The 22,095-nt window shown below is 39.2% G+C and overlaps 1 protein-coding gene across 2 annotated transcripts; it reads right to left on the bottom strand.

The window, feature by feature from the left end:
• Positions 1-5,688: 5,688 nt before the first annotated feature.
• Positions 5,689-22,074, bottom strand: TMEM114 (transmembrane protein 114). 2 transcript variants are annotated; one of them, XM_032983719.2, is made up of 5 exons: positions 21,818-22,074; positions 20,707-20,787; positions 11,321-11,458; positions 8,398-8,637; positions 5,689-7,652 (listed from the first exon to the last, which is right to left on the bottom strand). In XM_032983719.2, the coding sequence occupies exons 1-4, from the start codon at positions 21,999-22,001 to the stop codon at positions 8,405-8,407; spliced, it is 636 nt and encodes a 211-aa protein (XP_032839610.2). In that variant the 5' UTR covers positions 22,002-22,074; the 3' UTR covers positions 5,689-7,652; positions 8,398-8,404. The 2 variants fall into 2 exon arrangements, with proteins under 2 accessions (XP_032839610.2, XP_042654629.1); XM_042798695.1 differs by lacking the exon at positions 11,321-11,458.
• Between the last annotated feature and the right edge of the window lie 21 nt (positions 22,075-22,095).

Raw genomic sequence — 22,095 nt, 5'->3', positions numbered from 1 at the left:
TAAAATGGTAGAAAAGCAGCTTTAGAAAGAGTGGGTGTGGGAGTTACAGCTCCAATAAAGAATGTAGAATTGCTCAGGGAAGGATTGATGAGCAATAGACAGTGTGTAGGAAGAGGCCCTTAAAGTTAGAGGGCAGTTTGAATTATAAGACTGATATGCCTGTTGCAATGGTGACAGAGGGTCCCGATGCACTGCTGTTAGTGCCAAGGAGGAGTAAAAATACTTTCTGGTGAACAGGAGAGCAGGAAAGTGAGCCCAAGACAGATTCTGAAGGGCAGTTCTGTGCCCAGGAGAGGCTTGGGACCAGGGGTGTGGTTTTATATTGAATATCTGTATGGGAAGTGGACTTTTTTGTCCTTTGTGTTGCTGATGTAATAGTCTCCTGGATACCCACAGAGCAAGCCAGAGACCCCTGAGGGGGAATAACAAATCTTACTTTCAAGAGGAAGCCAACCTAGCAGAGCTTCCTGCATAGATTTAGTCATGTGCCTCTGCATACTAATGTGACAAGCAACTGTTCACTAAAGTAGGACAATAAAGACGCTGTACTGTGCCTAGAAAATAAAGATGCTGTATTGTGCCTTTTCGTTAATCAGCCCATTCAGCAAAGATGTTGTTATTCAGATGGATTATTAACACCAACTTCCACTTACATGCTCATCTGTGTCAATCCACAAAAGTCAGGCAGAACAGTTCTCTTTAAGACGTGGTCACCGGCAATGTTGTTTCTTCTACTTGCTTGCCAGTTACTTCAGTGATGCCTTCAGGACAGTCACATACAGCTGGTTCAAACCTGCATTGCTACTGTGTGCTGCGTACCTCAAGACTGACACCAGTGTGTCTTGTTGATGCATATGACCAGGGGAACCAAGAAATTGAAGTAAAGATGGGTTTTTTTAATTGTCACCTGTTCAGCAAAATGAAAATCACAGTAGTAAGTCCTATCACGTGGGTGTTTGCATAAATTATAGTGGCAGCTTAAACAATGAGTATCTGAGTATGAGGCAATCCTGAAGCTCTGAATCTAAAAGATAGGCTTGTGAATCTCTTGATTTCTGTTGGCTGAGAAAGCACCTGTAGCCATTTCCTTCTTCTTTTGTTTTCACTAAATATTGCATTATTCCTGAGTTTTGAGAAAGAAGTATTTACACTTCTATGCTGCACACCGTATTAAAAAAGTCTGTCTCTTCACTGACTGAAACAGGTCTGGTCTTCTCAGTTACTTGTATAGAACTTCTCGATTTTATTAGAAGTGCCCTGGACCCAGTCAAGCTCCTGTCATGCATGAAGTTTGCCACAGACAGGAAGGAGATACAGTTTCCAAGTCTGCTGGTACAGCTGTTGCCATGCCTGTAATGCACTGTTTATAAATAGAAAGGCAGGTAACTCAAAAGACTTGGTATTGCAAATCCTACAAAGTTTGTTCCTTCTATGGATTTTGCCTGACAGTTATAAAATTCTTTTTATGTGGTTTTTTTTTGCATAATTAAATGCTTTACTATATAATACTAGTCAAGTGGGAGCTGTGGCAATAAAAGGTTTATGATGCCAAAGGGTTTTCAGAGTGCTGATGCAGCCAGCTCCAAAAGGCTGTGGAAATAGAGACTCCTCCGCAGTGTAATTCAGTTCAGCCTCTCTGTATGCCGCAGGAATATACATACAAGACTAGCTTATAAATATTTGAGAAGGCAGGGTTGGATGGAGAAATCTGTTAGCTCCTTCAGCAGCCACATGTGTTGTCCAGAAGCGTAAGCGATTAACAAATGCTGTTCAGCTATTGGCAGACAAATTCCTTTCAACACCTAGGGAGCATTACACTGAGAGAATCCCAGCCTTCCATGACAAGTGTTTGCCTTGTCTTTGGCAAAAATTAAAACAGTAAAATAATGAGCCAAAAGCTCTTCAGGGAACTGCTTGCCGTCCCTGCAACTCCAACCAATGAGTCTTTCAGCTATCTTTGAAATGAGTAGTATAAGCACACTATGACAAGGACTAAGATGCTACTTTTTAATACTTCACTGCTCATCATCTCTGGTCTGCTCCAAATTAATTAGCTTAAACCATCATGCAAACGGGACCAGGCTGTAGAGGTGGTGTTCTGAATAAATGCATTTTAATTCTCAAGAGTGGTGGGAGATGACTTGAGAGTATAAATACATTCAGTTGTGACAGCTTGGTTGATGAGCACTAACTCATTAACTGATGATAACTTTTCTACCTACAGTCCCATATCCCTTCCTTTCTGACAGTTTTGCAAGTATTAACTTTAGTGCCTTATCCTCAATGGTGATGGAACCTGAAATGTTCCTGTAAGATCACAAAGATGGGGTTTCTTAGGTAACAGACTGAGAAACTGGGTCACACATAACAAGAGATTTCAAGCTGTCAATACCACTTTAGTTACAGTGGTGTATGGCATTTCATCCCTCTTACTTTCACTCTAATACCTGACTTTACATACCTACAGATTGTTAACCAACTGCAGTTCATCTGTTTGGGGTCTATAGTTCAGGGATGAAGGAACTATCTTCAAATATTGTCCATCCAACATATAAGTCTAGCAACTCGATCCTGTACCACAGCGAAGAACACTTTTACAGGAGATAATCTACCCTAGTAATTTGGCTTGGAAGAGTTACAGATGTGTCTGAGTGGTCTATGCAAAGGCATATTCATGGATCTGGAGTGGACAATGCTGCCACAGTTCCCAGGAAAGGAAGATTGAATCTAATAAATGTGAGAGGTTAGATCTGGTCTCTTCTACTTTGACAGTAGTTGTATAGTTTCAATATTCAGCAACGTCTTGGTGAATCTCAGTGAAGTTCCTCAGCTCATACTGAGAGCAGAGCTTCCTGACTTTGTTGGAAAAAATGTTTTTATTGATAGGAGGGTAAAGAAATTAAGAGCCACAGAAGAATGTAGCATCCTGTTTCCTTCAAAACACCTCTTATATTTTCTGGACCAATCCTGAAGTCTGTCCCATTCAATTATTCAATTCTTAGACAGTATGTCATATTCAGAAAATAAGCCATGATGTAAAGCTATTTCTTTTTTTTCCTTATTGTTTGCATCCTCAGATAATCAATTTGATTAGTTCCAGCTTAATAGTTTTGACATTTATACCACAGAAGTAAAAAAAAAAAACAATACGGGTTGATCTAATCAAAACATAACCATCAGTGGAATGCTACAGCATCTATCTCCTAAGAACAGAAGCAGTAAAAACCTTTAAGAATGTTTTGTGATTCTTTTTTTTTTTTAAAAAAAAGGGAAGGTTAACAGTACATTTCCCACCACCTGACATTTTAATTTAAGATGGTCGGTGTCTGTGAGACGTTACTGACTGGGGTTCAGCAGTTTCTAGATGAGATTCTCTGGACTATAAAATACAGGAGCATGACAGTCTCCCCTGCTCTTCAAACCATACAAAAAACTGTGTATGGAAATGAATGGTTTCTTTTAGTCAACTACTTAGTGTAGCCATGAGATGTCAGTAGAGACTTCTGTTTCTGTGCAAACCATTATAAAACGGAAAAGGTCTCTCAAATCAGAGCATCCAAATTATGATTACTAGCAATACAAATACCAAAGTGGGATGTAACCCATCAGTATATACTGCCACTGCTAATACACATCTAAAGACTGAATATGACAGTGACACAGCTGCTGTAAGGACTGGCAAAAAGGGAGGGAAAAGTTTGAGGGCACAGTTAGGGTTAAAGCTGTTGTATAAAACATAGGAGAAAGCTGTTACAGTAAAATAGCACTGTAATGCTTTAGTAAAAGTAAAAAGATATAATTTTTTGTAACCTAACTAGAATGTAATCCAGCAGTTAAAGACCTATAAACCTAAACCATGGATGGCTAAAACTCTGGAGGTCTTGAACCTGGCCTTCAAAGTATGTCTGGCTTCAAAACATCTGACCAAATTTCTGTAAACTTGCAATTTCTGGACCAACAACTGTGCCCACTTAGCAAACAAACTGGAGTACTGAGGGGGAGTCTCTCTTGAGAATGGTTGTCGTGGTTTGAGCCTGGTCAGCAGCTAAACACCATGCAGCCGCTCACCCACCCTCCCCCACTTGGGAATGGGGAAGGAATCGGGAGGGGCAAAGGGAGACTCGCGAGTTGAGATAAAAACAGTTTAAGAACAGTAATAGAATAATATGGTGACAGTATAAACGGGTAATGTACAATACAGTTGCTCACCACCCGCCAACCGACACCTGCCTGCTCCCAGCTAGTGATCCCAAACACAAAGGCCCCATGGCCACACTCCCCGAAGTGAGAGCCCCTCCCAGCTCACTCCTGCCTTTACGTAGTGAGCATAATGTCACATGACATGGCATATCAGCCAATCCGGGCCCAGCCCTCCAGCTGTGCTCCCCCCGCCCCCGTGCATAGGCAGGGCACTGGAGCTGGAGAGACACTGAATGCTCAGTGTACATCAGCACTCCTCCAGCTACCAAAACGAACATGAACTCTATTCCAGCCCGAACTAGGACAATGGTTATACCACCTCTGGGGACCGTTTGATTCTCTAATACAAAGCCAGAGCATTTGTTCTAACATTTTTGGTGCTGAGCTGGGGCAATTTAGTCTGTTAATATGAAAATGACAGTCAGGAGGCCAAGGGACATGTGATTTCTACTAATATATCTTGGCTAACTATGAACTGCTTCGCTGCAAAGAATTTACAGAATGAAACAGATGAAAGGATAGCTGTATTTATGAAGTAGGCTCAGTTTTCTTCAGATTTTGTTTTTCAGTTTTAAATAGTTGAAGCCATTGGATTTCATTTGCAAAACAATGCAAAACAAATGATAAAATTGGAGGCCAACATTACCTGAGATCCCAAGTTGTCAATCAAGCTTGGGAAAATCTAAGTCTTTTGGATCTCATGGGAGAGTTACAGTTTTCCTTTACAGCATCAGTGGGCAGGGACTCCATGCCTTGCTGTGGTCACCTTAATGGAGATGTCCTGGGCAGATTCTGGCTCTCCCTCGCTGCTGACTGACCAGGCATGGACCAGAGCATGTCCTGTTTGGTCTCCAACCTGCCATCCTTTTAAATTTGAAAGGAGAAAATTATGAATCATGCATGTCTGAATACAGTCAGATCTATTGGTTTTGGATTAACGATCAAGAAATGTATAGAGCTACTGTAACTGAAGCTATGTCTGAACCAGCAATGTCCCCTTGATCATCAGTAGTCATCTGCAGCTTTTTTACCCTCAAGGATTCCTTTGATGTCCCCTATCCTTCTCTGCCATCCCCTGAGGAAGCCTTTAAATTAGTGACTAGTATTGGCCAGTAGCTCTGTGCACTCTACCTGCTCAAACACTACTGCTCTGCTCAGTACATCTGTTTTTTTTCACTTTAAATGCAGCCAATTACCTATGAGTTTGCAATTCACCAGAAAGTAATGGGAACAATCAGTGTCCACATCTCAGTAACACATTTTGGGGAAAATACAGCAAAGAACTGGGTATTAAATAAACATTAGTTTCAGTAAGAGCAAGAACCTGATAAGGCAATCTGTATCAAATTGCATAAAGTCCTTTCTAGGATGTTTTCTCTTTCTAGCATAATTCTTCAAAATGTTCAAGGCTTATCTGACTATTCCAAACCATCTTTTTTTCTTTGTATTCAGAAGGAATTTCAGAGAATTTCAGGCATTATACAAATATTCAGGAGCAGAAGATACTCTTTATTACCATTGTGCCAGGTATTGCAGGAAACCAGAATGAGAAATATAGGAAAGCCATGGAAATGAGAACTGTTCTAATTCAATAACAGATTCATTGGCTTTCTAATTAGGTTTGATCACTTCACTATTTTACATTGTAGCTGAATAAGTATCTTATAAATACCTACCACACATGACACAGGCACTTCAAAAGCATCTAATAAACTGTAGAATAGATCTGCAGAAAAGGTTAAAGAAAAATATGTATCTTAGTTCTTCCATATCTTGGTAAATAATTCCCATCTCCGAGATGTAATTTTATTTAATTTTACAACATTCAAAACCACTGTAAAATAATATCTGTAATAAATATTCAAAAAATAACTCAGATTATATTTTACTGTTACATCTTACAGTAATGTCTGAGTAACACCATACAAATTATAAGTAGCTTCACCAACACCAAACCATAGAAATATTGCATTTTACATTTCACTTAAGCACATGGAATTTTGGCTACAAATGATTTTTTTCTTGTTCTTCTTATAGAGCTGATTTGGTATACTTTAACTTGTAAAATGACTCAATTAAACAGTCTGAACATAAGGCAACACAGAAAATATGTGAAAATCAATGTGGGAGCAAGTGAGAATTACGAAATTGTACTGGCTATTCACTGAATTTCTACTGCTAAGTCTATTCAGGATTTCTAGCCTTATTCCATTCTGATAACAAGCAAGGTCTGCCAACTAAGGTCTTCAACTGGGATTCAGAAAATCAAGTTTCATGTGACCTTGGACAGATTTCTGCCTCAGTTCTCCATTCACAGCATGGTAGTAATAATGTTTCCTTATATCTCCAAAGACTGTAAGCTCTCAGAAGCTCCCTGCCACTATTTTTTATTAAGTAATTGGTACGGTGGGACTAAGATTAGAGCTGAGCTCAGTAAGAGTAAATGTGCAATCTTTAACACAAGTCACAATGATAAAATTGTTCTGATACTTAACAGAGGTAGCTAAATGATGCCCTTTGCACTACTGGAAAAAGTACAAGGGACTTGCCCAATGACACAGTGTGCCTTGCTGACACAGCTCCTGAGTCACAGTCTTGAACTGTAATATGCTGAAGTCCTCCAGAAATACATGATCTGGCAGAAATGTAGTAGAGATGTTAATACATTAAAATCTTTATTCAAAGCCACAGCAGTCAGGGGAAATTTTCTTCATTAACTTGAGTGGGCACTGAAATAAATTTTCTCTTAAACACTATTACCCAGAGGAAAAACTAATAAATAGATTGCTTGACACCTAAGATTAAATTCAGGTATCCTGTGCATTCAGTTTTACTCAGCAGTTTTCAGCACAAGTTAAACATATTCTATCACAAACCATCTGCATACATCATGACCATGAAGCATCATCAAAATTGCTAAATAAAAACTGGGAAATGCATCAGATTCATCTTCTGCATTACAGAATTGAAAAAGCAGATAGTAATAAGCTGAAAGATAAGTATGTAGCCTGAGCATCTGATAGATTGGGGCTGGCTACAGTAGTTCGTTAAAACATCTGGAAAAGCAGCTGTATCTTTCTCTTGCAGTACACTCATCGAACTGCACTTGAGAACTTCACCATCAGTAGTCACTACTGTCTGCCGGAGAACTAATATCAAGTCATTCACAGTATCTATGCCTTACATCATTTCATTTTATTACAGCACCAAAGCACAATTTTAGAAAATGACTAATTTCTTTGTTTTCACCCTGTAAGTAATGATTTTAGGAAAGAGAACATGATGTTGTGTCTCTCCTCAGATGTTACACATAGCTGGCAGGGATTAGGCTTCTGGGGTTCTCTGGTTTCTCAAATCATCCCATTGTTGTGTGTTGTCCCAAAGAAATAGTGCTATTGTGATACAGGAGAGAGGATGGCCTCTTTGGGGAGATATGAGGGAAAAGAAAGATCCTGTAAATACAAAAGGTGTACACCAGAGTAAAGATTAACATTCACTTCACTGGATGTCCTAGGCATGCCCTAGTGTTGGGGATAATCACTGGAGTTCTCCAAATACTCTGAAGTTCTTCCTATTCTGGATCTTTATTTTCAATTTCACTTTGTGCAACAAAACCAAGTGTGCAATATTAACTGAGGATATTTACACCTCACACTCTTCCTAGGTTCAGGTGTATAGACATCATATATCCCCATGGTCCTCCAAAGCCAGCAGGAAGATCACACTACCTACCACAGAGCAGCCATCTCAGAGCAGCTCTGCTGGTAAAGGCTGCCAGCAGGACTGGAAACGTAGACAACCTTAATAGGATTCTCAGAGGAGAAACCAAAAGCTAAGTGGACTGTGCATACTGGCCTGCAAGTTACTCTGAGGCACTTTGCTGGGACAGCAGGAAGGATAAAAGGAAGCAAGAAAACTGCCTTGGTCTAAGCAATGAAGGGAGATGTTTTATGAGCTGCCAGCTGAAATTATTTTGGTAACTAACACTACGGTGTACTTTCTTCTAAAGTCACAAGGGTTTCCTTATTGACAACACTCAAAATGTTTTACTGATTTATCAGAATCTTTGTGTTCTACAGCTAACTGCGAGGAAAAGGGTTTAAGGCAGCTGAAGATACTCAGTCACAGCCTTGTCACCAGGTGGACCAAGCAATCCACATTTTTAGGCTCTGCAGGGTTCTGTTGTTGCAATGACACCTGTTGATCATAACGCCTGCTCACGTCGCCGTTTCAGACCCACAACTCTTGCTGCCAGGAGAAACACAGCCCCAGTGAGCACTTCTGCGACAAATGAGATCCAGACTAGTGCCAGTGACCAGCCAAACCTGATGTCAATTTCTACCAGGAGATCCTTACTCCTCAGGAGGCAGACAGCTTCTTTGAAGGCAGCAGCTGAATATGCAATATAGACACTGATCCCAGTAAGTGTAACGAGAGCTGAGAAAGAAAAACATGTTCAGCAAGTTAGCATCCACTGCAGAAATTAAAAACAATTAATTGGATATCTCTCAGGGCTTCTCTGCCACTACTCCCTATCTACCCAGGCCAGATTACCAGTTAGCCTCTCTTTACCTTTGAAATCTAGTTGAGGCTGTTTTGGGGGGAATGGTGAGAGTGAAGTAAAGGGAGGATTTTTTCTGTCCATTGAGTTTAATGTGTTCTCATTGTTAAATACTGAATCAAGAGGTATAACAGCAAGCCTCCCACAATAAAAATCTAGTCATGTCTTTTACAAATATTTAATGCATGTACATCTCTGTTTTCTATACTGTCTTACAATGCATCCTGATTTCTCATTGCTGAGCACCGTGTATAGTTGTCTACCTCTATGCAAGAAAGCCCCTGTATACAGAGATTCTTGTATTTCTGTGACCTGAATTTAGGCTGTTTTATAATTTTAAGTATCGTAAGTTTTGAGTGTTCAGTGTAAAAGTGTTAGTCTTTACTGTCACCTCCCACCAAGTGTTGTGAAGTCATGACTATTCATCACTTCCAAACAATTAAGCCAAAAACATCCTTGGAGCAGACTAAAAATAAATTAACAAAGGCACTCAAACAAGAAGCCAGATGTTTCCAGAATGGAAGGACTGAACAGAAGCTAGCAAACTTAGGGAATTGCACATCTAGCACAAGTGCATGCTACACCCTGGGCCTGGCATTTATGTCACTCAAAGGATGTATACTAACTAACATCATAACTTTACTGGATTGGTGGCAGGAAAGATGTGATAGAAAGGCCCTGGATTAAAGGAGTGTAGCCCAGGGTAAGTAGATACTGGAACACTTGTAGGACAAGATAGTGTCTTATCTAATTCTGAGGGAGAAAAATTTTGGTCTGGCTTTCTGTTTAATCACAGTGTAAGTCTAGATGGGTCTGCATTTTTTCCAGAAAGACAAGTTTGAGTAGAAGCAAACCAAGACAGAAGAGTATTGGGTTATGTGACAGTCAAAATTCATACTCATAGTCCTGATTTTAACCATGATGTGATGCCTGTACCTTATTGTAGTCCCCTGCAAGGGTGTGGAAAATATCACTTTATACCTTCTGTCAGCAGAAATGGAAATTACTGTTTTGATGACATTTTCAACAAGGTATGCTGAGTTCTGTGATCCCCCTTAAATGTGGCCACATTTCAAAAAAATGTAGAACATATTGGTTCTGATATTTTCAAAAAACCTCAGGCTTCTGGAATTCCATCATAAGCTATTTCTTTCTGTTGAGACAGAACTAACTAATCAATACCAACTTTGTGAACTGAAATATCCTATAAAACTGTGCATGCCCACTACCTCCATCAAGCCTCCATGCAGCTGAAACAGCTGAGCAATACCACCTGAGCAGGAGGAGGGTCTGGTCTCATGACAAAGGCCACCCTGCAGTCTGTTCACACTGTCCTGGGAAACAGCACTAGTTGCATCTTCAGAACATATTCAAGCACTCCTCTCCTAGTACTGCCTTTGTGTTTCCTTTCCCTCTTTGCAACCCCAAGTGTCTTAGAAAGGTGCAGTACTCCACTCCTCAGTGGGATAATCATGCTTTGAACTTCACAGCTTTTCATCTTTCACTTACTGTTTGGAGTAGTTTTCAAATAGCCTCAGCCTTTTTAGTGAATACATCTTTCTGATGTTCTAAGAAAATAGAACTTACTTTTTTTTTTTTTTTCCAGAAGAAAAGCAGAATGGGGTATGGTTGGTCTTTGTAAGAGCATTTCAGATGAAAAAGGTCAGTCAAGACTTTGAGAGCAGCATTTGCTTCCAGCAATCTGTTAGCATTCTCTTCTTAAAAACAGGACTGTATGATCAGGTGATGAGGGCCAATACTGAGCATCCCCTTTTCTGTTGGGCAAAATTTCTCTTTCAAGTTACATTGTGAAACGGTACTGAAAATCTATTTGGAGAAGAAGATGTAAATGGATTTAAACCCAGTCTTCGTACTTTGACAGAATGTTTTTAGTTTTAATTCACAAATTACTTTCTAAAACACAGAGGTTTTGGTTACAGGAAAAGTAACAGAAAATGAAATGTAAAAGAATTTTACTAGCTTCAAATTGAAATGTTACACTGCAACTGAAATAACTCTGGGGTTTCCTTTTGTGAACCACAGTTTGGGGACACCACTCTAGTTCAAAACTAGCAGTGAAGCTAACTCAGGAATGCCTAGCAAGACCCTTTTCAGGAACTCAATGCAAATGCCCTTGAAAAAACTGTCAGTTTTATTAATAGTTGTAAGATCTGTGCAAGGCTATTGAACACTATGCTTTACTAATTGCAAAGTCACTTCTCCATTACTCCATTACCCTGTCCATAGAGAATTTGGGCACTGTGTTGAGAAGGTATTAAATCTTTTGTGTTAATGGGCAAAGCAAACACATTGTGTTCAAAGTGTGATTCACTCCACAAGGACATATGGTTATGTGTGATTATTTGCCGTTCCTGACTTTAAGTGGCAGCTTTCTATTCCAGAATCCCATCAGGAGCTGAGCAGACACCAAGTGAACAAATGCCAGCATTATTCAGAAAGCAAACTCTTGATTAGCTTTTTTCCCCTTGAAGACAAAGTGATGTTTCCCAGATATAATCTCTTATTTAAAACAGTTAAGCCGGGGGGTTGATATAGTACCTCCAAAAAGAAAAAGCAGTCCTGTCATTAGAAGCAGTAGGTAGGCCCTTGCAAGAATACTGATGAATCCAGTCATTCCTCCAAAAATCATCAATATCAGGCTGAGAGGCATCAGGATGACAAATGTTCCATGCATGTCTGAAGAAAAATTAAGAATGTTAATATTTTAATATTTCATTATGGTGTCATTGGATATGCTAACAATTATTGTGTGCAGAGCCCCTGATCAGGATCAAAGCCTTATTCTGTGCTGCACAAACAAGAAGCTGGTCAATATCTTGGATTTTCAGGCAGGACAAGTATATGTGATGGAGAAAAAGGTAACATACAGAAAATGCCCTTCACAGGATCACAGCCTGTGTTCCAGAGACCACAAATATAAAGGATATGTCTACATAGTTATATTTAAGCAATTAAAGTGTTCTCATATATTAAGCCTGTCTGTATAACAGGTGAGGTATTGTATATCAGGTAGTCACTGACAACCGCAATAAAAAGTAGCCCTGGTTATCTGAATCATACAGATCACAGAGAGTGGCATTGTTTTGTTTGGGTGGTAAGATCCAGCACCTGCTTTGGTTAAATGCTTTCTTTTCTGTTTCTTTGTTGCAGCTGACCATCAACCAGACATAAATTTTCCCATCCAGTTCTGGTTCTCTGTCTGTTCTTGTTTTCTACAGCAGCTTCACTAAGTACATTAACCTATCCTGGTTGCTTCCTCCCATGCCAAATGTTTTACATTAGTCTTTCTTGATCCCTATAACATTTTAATGGCTGTGTAAACAGAGGGTTGCTATGTATTTTTTCATACCACATTGGTTTTTTCCATCATAAACCACCTCTGTGTCATTGTTACCTCTCATGCAATCTAGCTACAATGTTCAACCCAACCTTTTCTAGAATAACCAAAAAAAAAGTAATTCCAGCTTCCAACGTCCATGTATTTCATACCAGACTGAAGTGCAGCGTTACTGAGAAAGGAAAACTTAAAGACCATTTTCTGAACGGCTCTAGGCTCCAGTGTCTCTTTTAATTTCACAAAGGAACAATAATGTGCCACTAGCTGATTTCCAAGGAAAAACAGTCAGTTAAGAGATCACAGTTTGTGTGTGATCAAATGAACAATGTTTTTACTCCATCTGCCACTGGCTAAAGATCCAGCTTATCCTCTTCAATATCACTATGAACATAAAACACAGTCATGTACATATCTCTGTTCAGTTCTAGAACCTTGGAAGTTTAGGAAGAACCTGCATGGGATCAAGGCAGTCACTGTTAATTTCTTTACTTGAATGGAATGTGATTTCAGGACATAATTATTTGTTTTGTGTAGCACAGAACATGCAAGAGAAAAAGTTCTGGGAAGTGATCCAATTATTCCAATTTCCATTTATGTACACTGGTATTATATTCTCATATTTAGTCCCACACATGCTCACCTCACAATCAGCTGATTCTCAGAAAGCATGAATTCAGCATTCTGCATTGAAGGGAGCACTTCCTCTCCTTGCTTCTAAATCTGAGGATACCCCTTGGCTTTCGCTGCTGTTGTTGGCTAAGAAACCCAAACCTACATCAATTCTCAGATGCTAATGGTCAAATCAGTCTTCAGCTTACTGCATATAAACCAGTATGTCAAAACTGTTTGCAAATCTTAGTTGAATATCAAGCGGAGAAATAGTCATGAAATTTAGTTCAGGAGGCTTATATGGTTAGAAGTGGTTGTCAGGGATGTGATGCAACATGATGTGACAGAATAGAAATTTGGCACACAATTTAGTTCTTATATTCTACCAGAGGCAGCAGGAACAGACTAGTCTTCTTCCCCGTTTGTGCTTCCTGAGGGTAGGCCTGATTTTTATTCCACACCATTTTGACATCCATGTGTCCTCTTAGATTTGGTCTTGCATGTAAGAGGTGAAAAGGCCATGGGGGGATAAAATCTGATGCCATTAATGTTTTAAAAGTAAGAATGTAAGAATGGTGCAACTCTGTCCTCAGACCTGGCTTTGCTGGGAGAGAAGAAACATAAACAAAGTCATCACTGGTTCTGTGCTTTGTGATTTTCCAGGTGTCCCTCACTAGTCAAAGTTGCTGCTAAGAAACTATACCTCAGGACAGTAGCACTAACAGTTGCTATTTCTTTGACTTTCCTTTTCATGATGTGATTTCATCTACTGTAGCTAGGACTGTACCCTTAGCCAGCACAAATGCGGGTGAGGGAGATAAGGCTCTTAATGTAACCTTTTGAAGCAAAGGGAAAACAAATCCATACGAGAGTATTCTCCTGAGGAGAGTCATAGATTACCTTAATGATCTGTGACAGCTGCATGCAATATCAGAATAACTCTGATTTTCATGACCTCTTTGGTAAAAATACAGGTTTTAGGGATATCTGAGCTGAAACCCATAAATTCCACTGTGATAGAGCTTTACTTTTCCTACAGGCAGCTGGGATCACATTTCTCATGAATCACCTACAGCTTTTTTAAAATCAAATTCTTAATGGATTGTATTTGGTTAAACAGCATTTTATCACCTCTAGTGTCCTAGTTCAATACCTAATACCCATTTGTCCTTCTGTGACATTTGCAACTGCCTGAGAAACTTATTCTAAAATGCTGCCATGGAAACCACTCAGGAATCTGTATTTATGCTGCCTGGCCTATGATATTATGCCATTATATTCCTTGATTAGAGGGACAGAATTAGTTTATAGAAGGACATGACTTAAAATATCTTTACTGTGTTTCTGTCTTCAGTAATCATCTGTGAAAGAACTTAAAGCATTAATTTTGCAGTCATTTTATTGTTTTTTTCATTGTGTTGAAATAGATATTTATGAATTATGTATTATACATATAACTGTCTTAATTTTTATTAAATTAATCTATTAAAATCTATTAATCTATTAAAAAAAAAAACCTAAGCATTTTGTATGAGGTATGCACACTTCCCTGTAAAACAGAATTCAGTTTCCCACATCTATTTCTTAATGCCAGAATTCCCTGTCATTCCAACACCAAATACCCAATAGTTTCATCTTGAAAATACTGAAACAAACTGCTGAACATTTCAAAAACACTCCAGCTTTTTGTAGCAAAAAATATTTTAATTGCTTGATCTGAGTTAATGAATTTTTTCATCAGCTAACCAAAACTGTTTTACTGCAGGTCTGAACAAATGTTTGTAAGAATGACATCTGCACTGTGTGTCCAGATCTGTGAATTTGGCAACCATTTCTAAATTACCACTCAACACAGTTGTTGATGAGTTGTTTGTAACAGAAATCAGTGGAATGAACTAAAAAAAATGAATGGTTTCAAAAGTAACCAACTGCAGGTCTAGCAGTTTTGTTAATCATCTCCTGTTAACATGCTGGAGCTTAATTGTTTCAAACTAACTTCAGATTTGTTTGCACAGTTTATAATAGCAAATAGTCTCTAGAAATCTGTAATAGTCACCTCATCAGAAATACTCCAAATGGCAGCAGGTCAGAAGAGCTTAATTAAGGACTTGTTTACCCTCCCCAGCAGTAACTAAATATCTAGTTAGAAAGACAAAAACCTGTAGCTGAAACAGAGTGCTGGCAGTAGCTACAGCCAGTGGGACTGCTCTAGAAAGACTTGACAAAGCCAGGAAGAAACAGTGCACTGAAAAAGTCTGACCTGCTTGCAAGGAAGGAAGGAAGGAAACAACTTAGGGAAACAATGAGCAACAGAAAAGAACTGCTGTCTGTAGCTAAATGTGAGACTTCTGGGCTTGAACCCCAGGGACATGAAGGCCTGGATTCTCTCCTGTTCAGTAGAGAAAAGATGATGTTGGAGGAGAGCTCACAGGCTTAGGGTAGCCCAGGATAATTAGCTAAGCTCTGGACTTTGTGTTACATGTTTTGGCTTTGTGCTCTTCTCATGCAACAAGTCTCTGAGCTAAACTGGAAGACGAATTGCAGATAGTAGAAATAAAATGATGCTAGACTTGGTACAGGTGGGCACTGACAAAAACAGTAAATACTAGGAATGGATAGAATGATAAATGTAAGCAATGCACTGTAGTTCACATTCTATTGCTGTGATACCGATGAATTTGAAAATGAGAACATTAATCAGAAGTTGTCACTCATTAGGTCTCAGCTGCAGGGATACTAAGTTTATCTCAGATTTCTGTATATATTGATTGTAATATCTACTGTAAGTACCAAAGCAAATGTTCACTGGAACCTCGTTGAAGGACTGTTGCACTGGTGTTCAGAAACAAAGATCTGTTTAGGTATACACCTGCCGTATCAAGTTAGAATTTCTACGTACATTATTTGGGTCTTCTTTCACTTGGCCCCTGAACTGGCTCTTGCCAGGTATTCCTGCCCTAGCTGTTTCCTTCTGATTACTTAAAACCAAAAGGAAAAATTGTGAAAACTGTAAATCCCCCAGGAAAGAGGTAATGACAGTCAAAGAATAAGGCATTCTGGGATTATAACATTACAATCATGTAACAGTAAAAATGAAACAGGCCCATAAAGAGTGAGAAGTGTGAGAGCAGCTGGTTAGTGACTGTTACAGGGTCCACATGCTGTAAGGAAATCTAGTCTAGTTTAACTGTACTATTAAACTACTTTTTTGAGGAAGACACCAAGGCAGCTGTTATGTTATAACAACTGAGGTATCAGTAACCACCCCTACAGCAGATTGTTTCCCTGCAGGAAGCACTAACTTGTCTGCAGCCTCATGGTTCCAGACACATTAATGTCTACAAAAGAAAAAATAAAAATACTCTAGGGAGAATAATTTAAGCAGTTGTGCATGGGCAGCTTCACACTCCAGTCTTGGATTAATAATAAGAAAAACATATTATTCCAGCCATATGTAACTGAAAACCACATCCATTAACTGATCATCTCTGGATGGCTCAGGACTAGATGAGAGCACTAAAAAATGACTTGTAACAGGAAATCAATCACTGGCCATGATGTTCATGTCACTAACAAAAAATTAGCATTGTCAGAGGCTTAATAATACCTTGTAGGTACCTAATGCAGCTGGTTTGTGTGTCAGGGGCAAGCCAGGCAGCTATTAAGAACTAACAGTAGTTCCTCTTACGTTATTTTTCATAGCACTAGCCCCAGTTCTGTAGTGTAGATTGGACCCTGTACCAGTCTGGGGTGTAAAGATAAGATTCAAGAGAAATTATCTGTTTTGTAATTTTGCATCTGTTTGCATCTTTGGACCAAAATCCAAAACGGCCTCTTAATTTTTCCCAAATAACATGTTATAGATGTTGCTTTCATGTGCCAAAAAAAAAAAAAAAACAAAAAAAAAACAAACCAACCAACCAAACAAAAAGCTCTGTGGCAAATTGGTTTTAAGAGGATGGGGAGAAGCCACACACAAAAAAAAAAAAACTCTAAAGTTGAACAAATTTCACCATGCCTTGAAAAAACCTTAGCCATAGATTTCTAGGATCAGCAAATCTTATAGCATTTACTTGAGAAGAATGTAGATGGAAGTAATTTTTATGTTACCAAGCAGGGGTCAATATCCAGCCTTAACTGAGACACATAGGAACAGGTTACTTGAGTTTCCAAAAATTCGATCTTTTAGGAGAGTTTTGACAGGATACATTGATATCCAGAAAACACATTACTTTCTTCTTCAGACAGCTCATCTGTCCTGCAAGAAGTACTTGAACAAAGTTGAAAGTACAGACTGATTTTGATTAGAAATATTTACAAAATTGTTCATTTTGCAGGGATTACACTGGTGCTGTCTATAGCTAAATCTATACTGGTATTTACTAATTATTAACAATACAGACTTTGGTAAATGAAAAATACTTATATTACAAAAATGCCCAAGAGTAACTTTTCCCCAATGTAACTTGTTGGGTTTGTGGGTTTTTTTGGAAATAAATTATCTTACAAAGCTGTAAGATAATTTTCAGTCGACTTAATACTGCCATTCCTTCTATGCATCACCTTCCCTCTCTCTGTATCTGATCCTCAACATTTAGATGTGATTTTGAATGTTATATTTCTTCTACTGGGAAATGGCAAAGCTTCTCAGAACTCCTGATGCAGCTTCCTTTGAATTCAGAATGACATTCTTCTTTTACCATTTAGTGAGAGATGGATTCAGCTCATCATGAAAAAAAAGTTCTTTCTGCTTGTCTCCCATAGCTGGCACAGGGGAACGCATGTTAAGACAAGATACCTGGGGTGTCTTTGCTGACAGATTTCAGTTTTAAAGATGACTTTCAGAGGACTATCTTTAATCCTAGTAGTCACCAAGAGACCCTAATAACTGTCTCAATTGAACAGTGACACTCATTTTAATCTTTTATGGGACAGAGGAAAATGTACATCTTCAGCAAAAAGTGTTTTTTTTTAAATGCAGAAATTTCAGAAAAATCTAGTGGTAGGTTGTCTAGTGGTATATTTATTTAGGCAGTGGCTGATGTTTTAAACAAATATATAACCATGCCATAATGTAATCAGCAGTAGGAAAATATTTTATACATTGTGAGTTTGAGGAAGAGAGAGGGTATACACCATATGTTCAGCTGGAGGTAGTAGTAAGAAAAGAAATGGAAGCTTAATGTACATGAGAGGGCATGCTTGTGTCTAGTCCATTAGAGAAATTGCTCTAGACTACTCCTGTGATGTGAAAATACATCATACTCTCAGGTTTAACAAGACCTAGGTTGATTGCCTGAGTAATATTGCTGGTAGCACAACACTTTGTATACCCAACTTTGTATATATATTTTTTTAATTTGCCAGGAGCTCTATTCGAAGAACACAATAAGCCTAAAAGGAATCTGCTGGGGATGAATAGGAAAGAGATTGGAAATGTGGAGGGAGGGAATGTGAAGGCTTTTCATTCTCTAATTAAGGGTTTGTCTTCTGGCAGTGACCAGCACTTCTGTTTCCACCTAGACCCAGCTCTTTGCACTCAGGTGCAAAGATGTGACTTTCTCACATCTTTTTGGCACCTGTGTCTAGTTAAGACATGCCAGAAAGAGTATGGGAACTCTGAAGAATGGGGGGTGGTATTCCCAATGTGTTACTTAAGTGCCTACATTAGGAGACAGCCCTTTAAATCTTTTTTAGGAATAATCAGCAAGAAATATGTTTGATGTTTCCAGAGCTCTTGAAATTCAGTCTGCCAATCAAACCATGAGAAATATGGGTGTACAGCTAGACAGAATTAGATTAATTCCATGTGAATGTGCCTCACATGGACACCTGCGCAGCCACACACAGAGAAAATAATGATTTTTTGAAGTAACTGATTAAAGCTGTGGAATCAGCCTGTTTGCCCCATATAGCAACACATGAAGAAATTGCTGTAACTACACTGGAATCCACAATCCCAGAACTGTCCTCTAAAATTCTAGTTAAAATGTGTTGGAGATGAAGGTTTGCCCTGATTTGCCTAAATATGATTCAGTGACCACAGTGAGCAAATATATATGAAATAAGTGTAAGGCTGAAGTAGAAGCTAATATCTCAGTATTTAACAAACCTAGATGTAAGTTAGAAATATCTGTATTTCCTAGAAGTAATAATTAATGACATGGCTATTCCTATGTTCAGCAGCTATTGCTGTGCATCAGTAGCCTCACCACACCGAAACTGCATTGAAGCTGAACATCTAAAATACCAAAAAGTTCACTCTGTAGTGCATTATAATCAAACCTAGTAGGTTCTTTCAATGAAAGTATCTTTGATTTCTTACCTCCTCATTTTAGGCAGACTGAGCCTGTTTATAATAAAATCTGCAAGTGTCTTTGCAGATCTGAAGTCTTTGTGCAGGAACCTAAAACCAGTACCTGATATGACAGTGAGAGAGAAAAAAATTCTCTGAGGCTCTGAAGAGTCTGTAAACATAGTTATGATTCCAATTTTTACTCATATTCACTATTTTCTTACACTTCATGTCTACCAAAGAGCTGTCTTTTGTTTCCAAGCCAACGTCATTTCTATAATCAAGAGCTCTATATAGTCTCTGCTTTTGTTTTTGCATAATTCAGTTTCATTGAAGAGCTGTAATCTAAAATCTCCTCACCTGAGAAAAATCACATATGTATGTTTTGCAAATATGAACGCAATTCTTGAAATGCTAATAATTTTGTCCTGAAATTTTAGACTATCCCAAATATAATAGTTGAGGTTCCCACACCTAAAACGTGATCGGTCTGGTTAAGTTCAATTAACTTTGAACCCTCGAAGGCTAAGTGATCAGCAGACAATCACTTTCACTGATCCTCAGAGTTTTCAGCAACATCAGGCAACTAAGGCCCTCTGTCTTAAGGAAGATTAAAGAAATGACACCTTTCAGTTTGAAAGCACAGACATACAATCTGTGCCGTTAGTCTTGAATCTGTCAAGAGGTTTACACGGCTGTTTCAGTAACCCACTGGGATCTTATTCCTACTCTAACTTCTCAGTTACTGTTGCCACACAGCTACATTACCATCAGCACCTCATAGGCTTACTTTGCCACATTTGCTGCACTTTTACCTACATCATGAGATGCTGCTCCAAGAGACTGAAGACACTCTAAGCCTCTCTGAAGGATTGCTCAGGGAAGTAGCTGGTTTTGAGGGAAAGAGTACCATTTTAAGACACAGGACAAACACTTATATTCTGCTTGCAACGGTAAAACAGCCAGAGTCAGAGAGGAGAGGTAGGTAGATAAAAAAATTTTAAAAAGCAAGCCCAAATACAAGCTCGTATGAGCAAAGCATTGTGCAGAATATGATGCAAAGAAGCTAAATCATTTTCTAGGAGAAGCCTAAAGGTATTTGAAACTGTTTAGTTTGGACTTTCTGAAAACATTCTGACACTGACAAATGAATCTAAAGAGAAAGAAGTAAATAGCAGGCAACATAGTTAGAAACTTAAAATAATCTTTTGAACATGTTCTTCAAAGACTTTAAACACTGGTTTTAGTCATTCATTTATTTTCTTAAATTCCCACATACTTAAGGTTTTTTTCAGTGCAAGGAATCCCATTGAAAGGGTAGACAAGTAGGTGTCTTAACAATTAGTTTAGTGTGTGCTTAAGCATTTTCAGTGATCAAACTCTTTTGAGGGGATTTTGAACATTTTTGCCTTTTATTTTTAACAATTGTGTACCTTCCTGAGCCATTCCAGGCAGATACATCTTGCTCCTGTGGAAGAAATTAGCTGCACTTGACATCAAATACATGGTTATTTCAACAGTAATCCCACTTAAGACCACATGCAGTGACAGATATTGTACAGAAGCAGAGTCAAAACACTATCTCAAAGTGCTCCCCCTCTGAATCAGAAATGAGATCTCATAAGTGGCCAAGGAGGGAGGGAGGGTGAATGGAAATACAGAAATAATATAGAAGTTACTCACACAAAAGCTGTCTGTGTGAATCGGTGATGTTTGCATTCTCATGCCAGAAAGGGTTTATCAGAGGGTAACATTCACTCCTCACTAATAGAGAAGGGAAAAAACAATGAGAAAAAATTACTCTATAATATCTTATTACAGTATATCCTCTTTTTTTTTTTTTCCAAGTACATATAATTCATATAATATTATCAGCTTTTAAAACAGTCATTCCTAGGTAGGGAAGGAAAGGAAGGGATTTTCAGTACCCAGCATTGGCCAACTTCTGCTCCCTTGGGGCCTGACCACTGAAGTCAAGAGGGAGAAAGCTGCTCATTTCAGTCGGACTCAGGGTACAGCAAAGGAATGTAACTACAAATAAATCCTCTAACCTGCTCCTTCTCCCCTGCTCCACTGGAAGTAACATCCCTCCTTGGTTATGATGAATGTTACTGACTCCTTGGTTTTAATGGTGGAATCATAGTCAAAAATAATATGCCTGGCATACAAATTAAACTAAATGGGGAAAATCCTATCATACCCACATAGGATTTACAGATCTTTCATTAAAATCCAAAACTGTGAAACACCAAGCAAGACCAAATGCAGTACAATTACTTGGTGAACCTGGTGACTCTTTAGTCTCTTGCCTTTAGTTAGTATGGAATTAAGTTAATTTTATTTATATTACTTATAGATATACTTTTCAAAGTAGTAATATTTACATTGATAGCATTTGTACTAATATTACTTATGTATATAAACGATATATTGTTTAATGTTATTTATATTATTATTTATCATTTTAATGGCTTTAGCCCAGCACTTTTGCCCCTTAACTCCCCCTGAGTCAAGTGAAAAGACGTCTCTTTCCTTCTAAATAGTTAACGTTTATTAAATTATTTTGAATTAAAAATTAATGTAAAATTAGGTGACAGTAGCGGAAAGTTCGCTATCCCCGTGCCTCCCTCGGCAAGACGTGCCTACGGCTGGCGGGCACCCAGAGGGGACCGGACTGCTCTCCTGCGCAAGCAGAGCCAAAGGCAGGAGCTGCCGCGGCCCCCCGCGCAGCAGCGGCCGCTCCCGCCCCGCCGCGGGCGGACACGCGTGGGACGCGGCGCCCCGCGCCACTCACCGCGGCAGGTCCGCCACAGCCCCGAGTGCGAGCTGAGGGCGTCCGTGCCGTTGCGGGACGTCTCCAGCTTGGAGGCATCGATGATGTACCAGAAGTCCGTCGCGATGGCCACCACGAGGAAGATGAAGCTTAAAACTCCCACCAGGGCCACGAAGAGGGAGAGGACGCCCAGGCTCACCCTCATGCCGCCGCCCGCCGCCGCCGCCCCGCCGCGGCGAGACCCAGAGCTGGCGCTCGCGCCGTCCCCACAGCGGCCGCGCGACGCTCCCGCCGCGCCG

Source organism: Tyto alba, unplaced genomic scaffold, assembly GCF_018691265.1.
Source record: "Tyto alba isolate M040663 unplaced genomic scaffold, T.alba_DEE_v4.0 Super-Scaffold_28, whole genome shotgun sequence".
In the NCBI taxonomy this organism is placed as follows: domain Eukaryota; kingdom Metazoa; phylum Chordata; class Aves; order Strigiformes; family Tytonidae; genus Tyto; species Tyto alba.
This window is presented reverse-complemented; position numbering and strand designations above follow the sequence as displayed.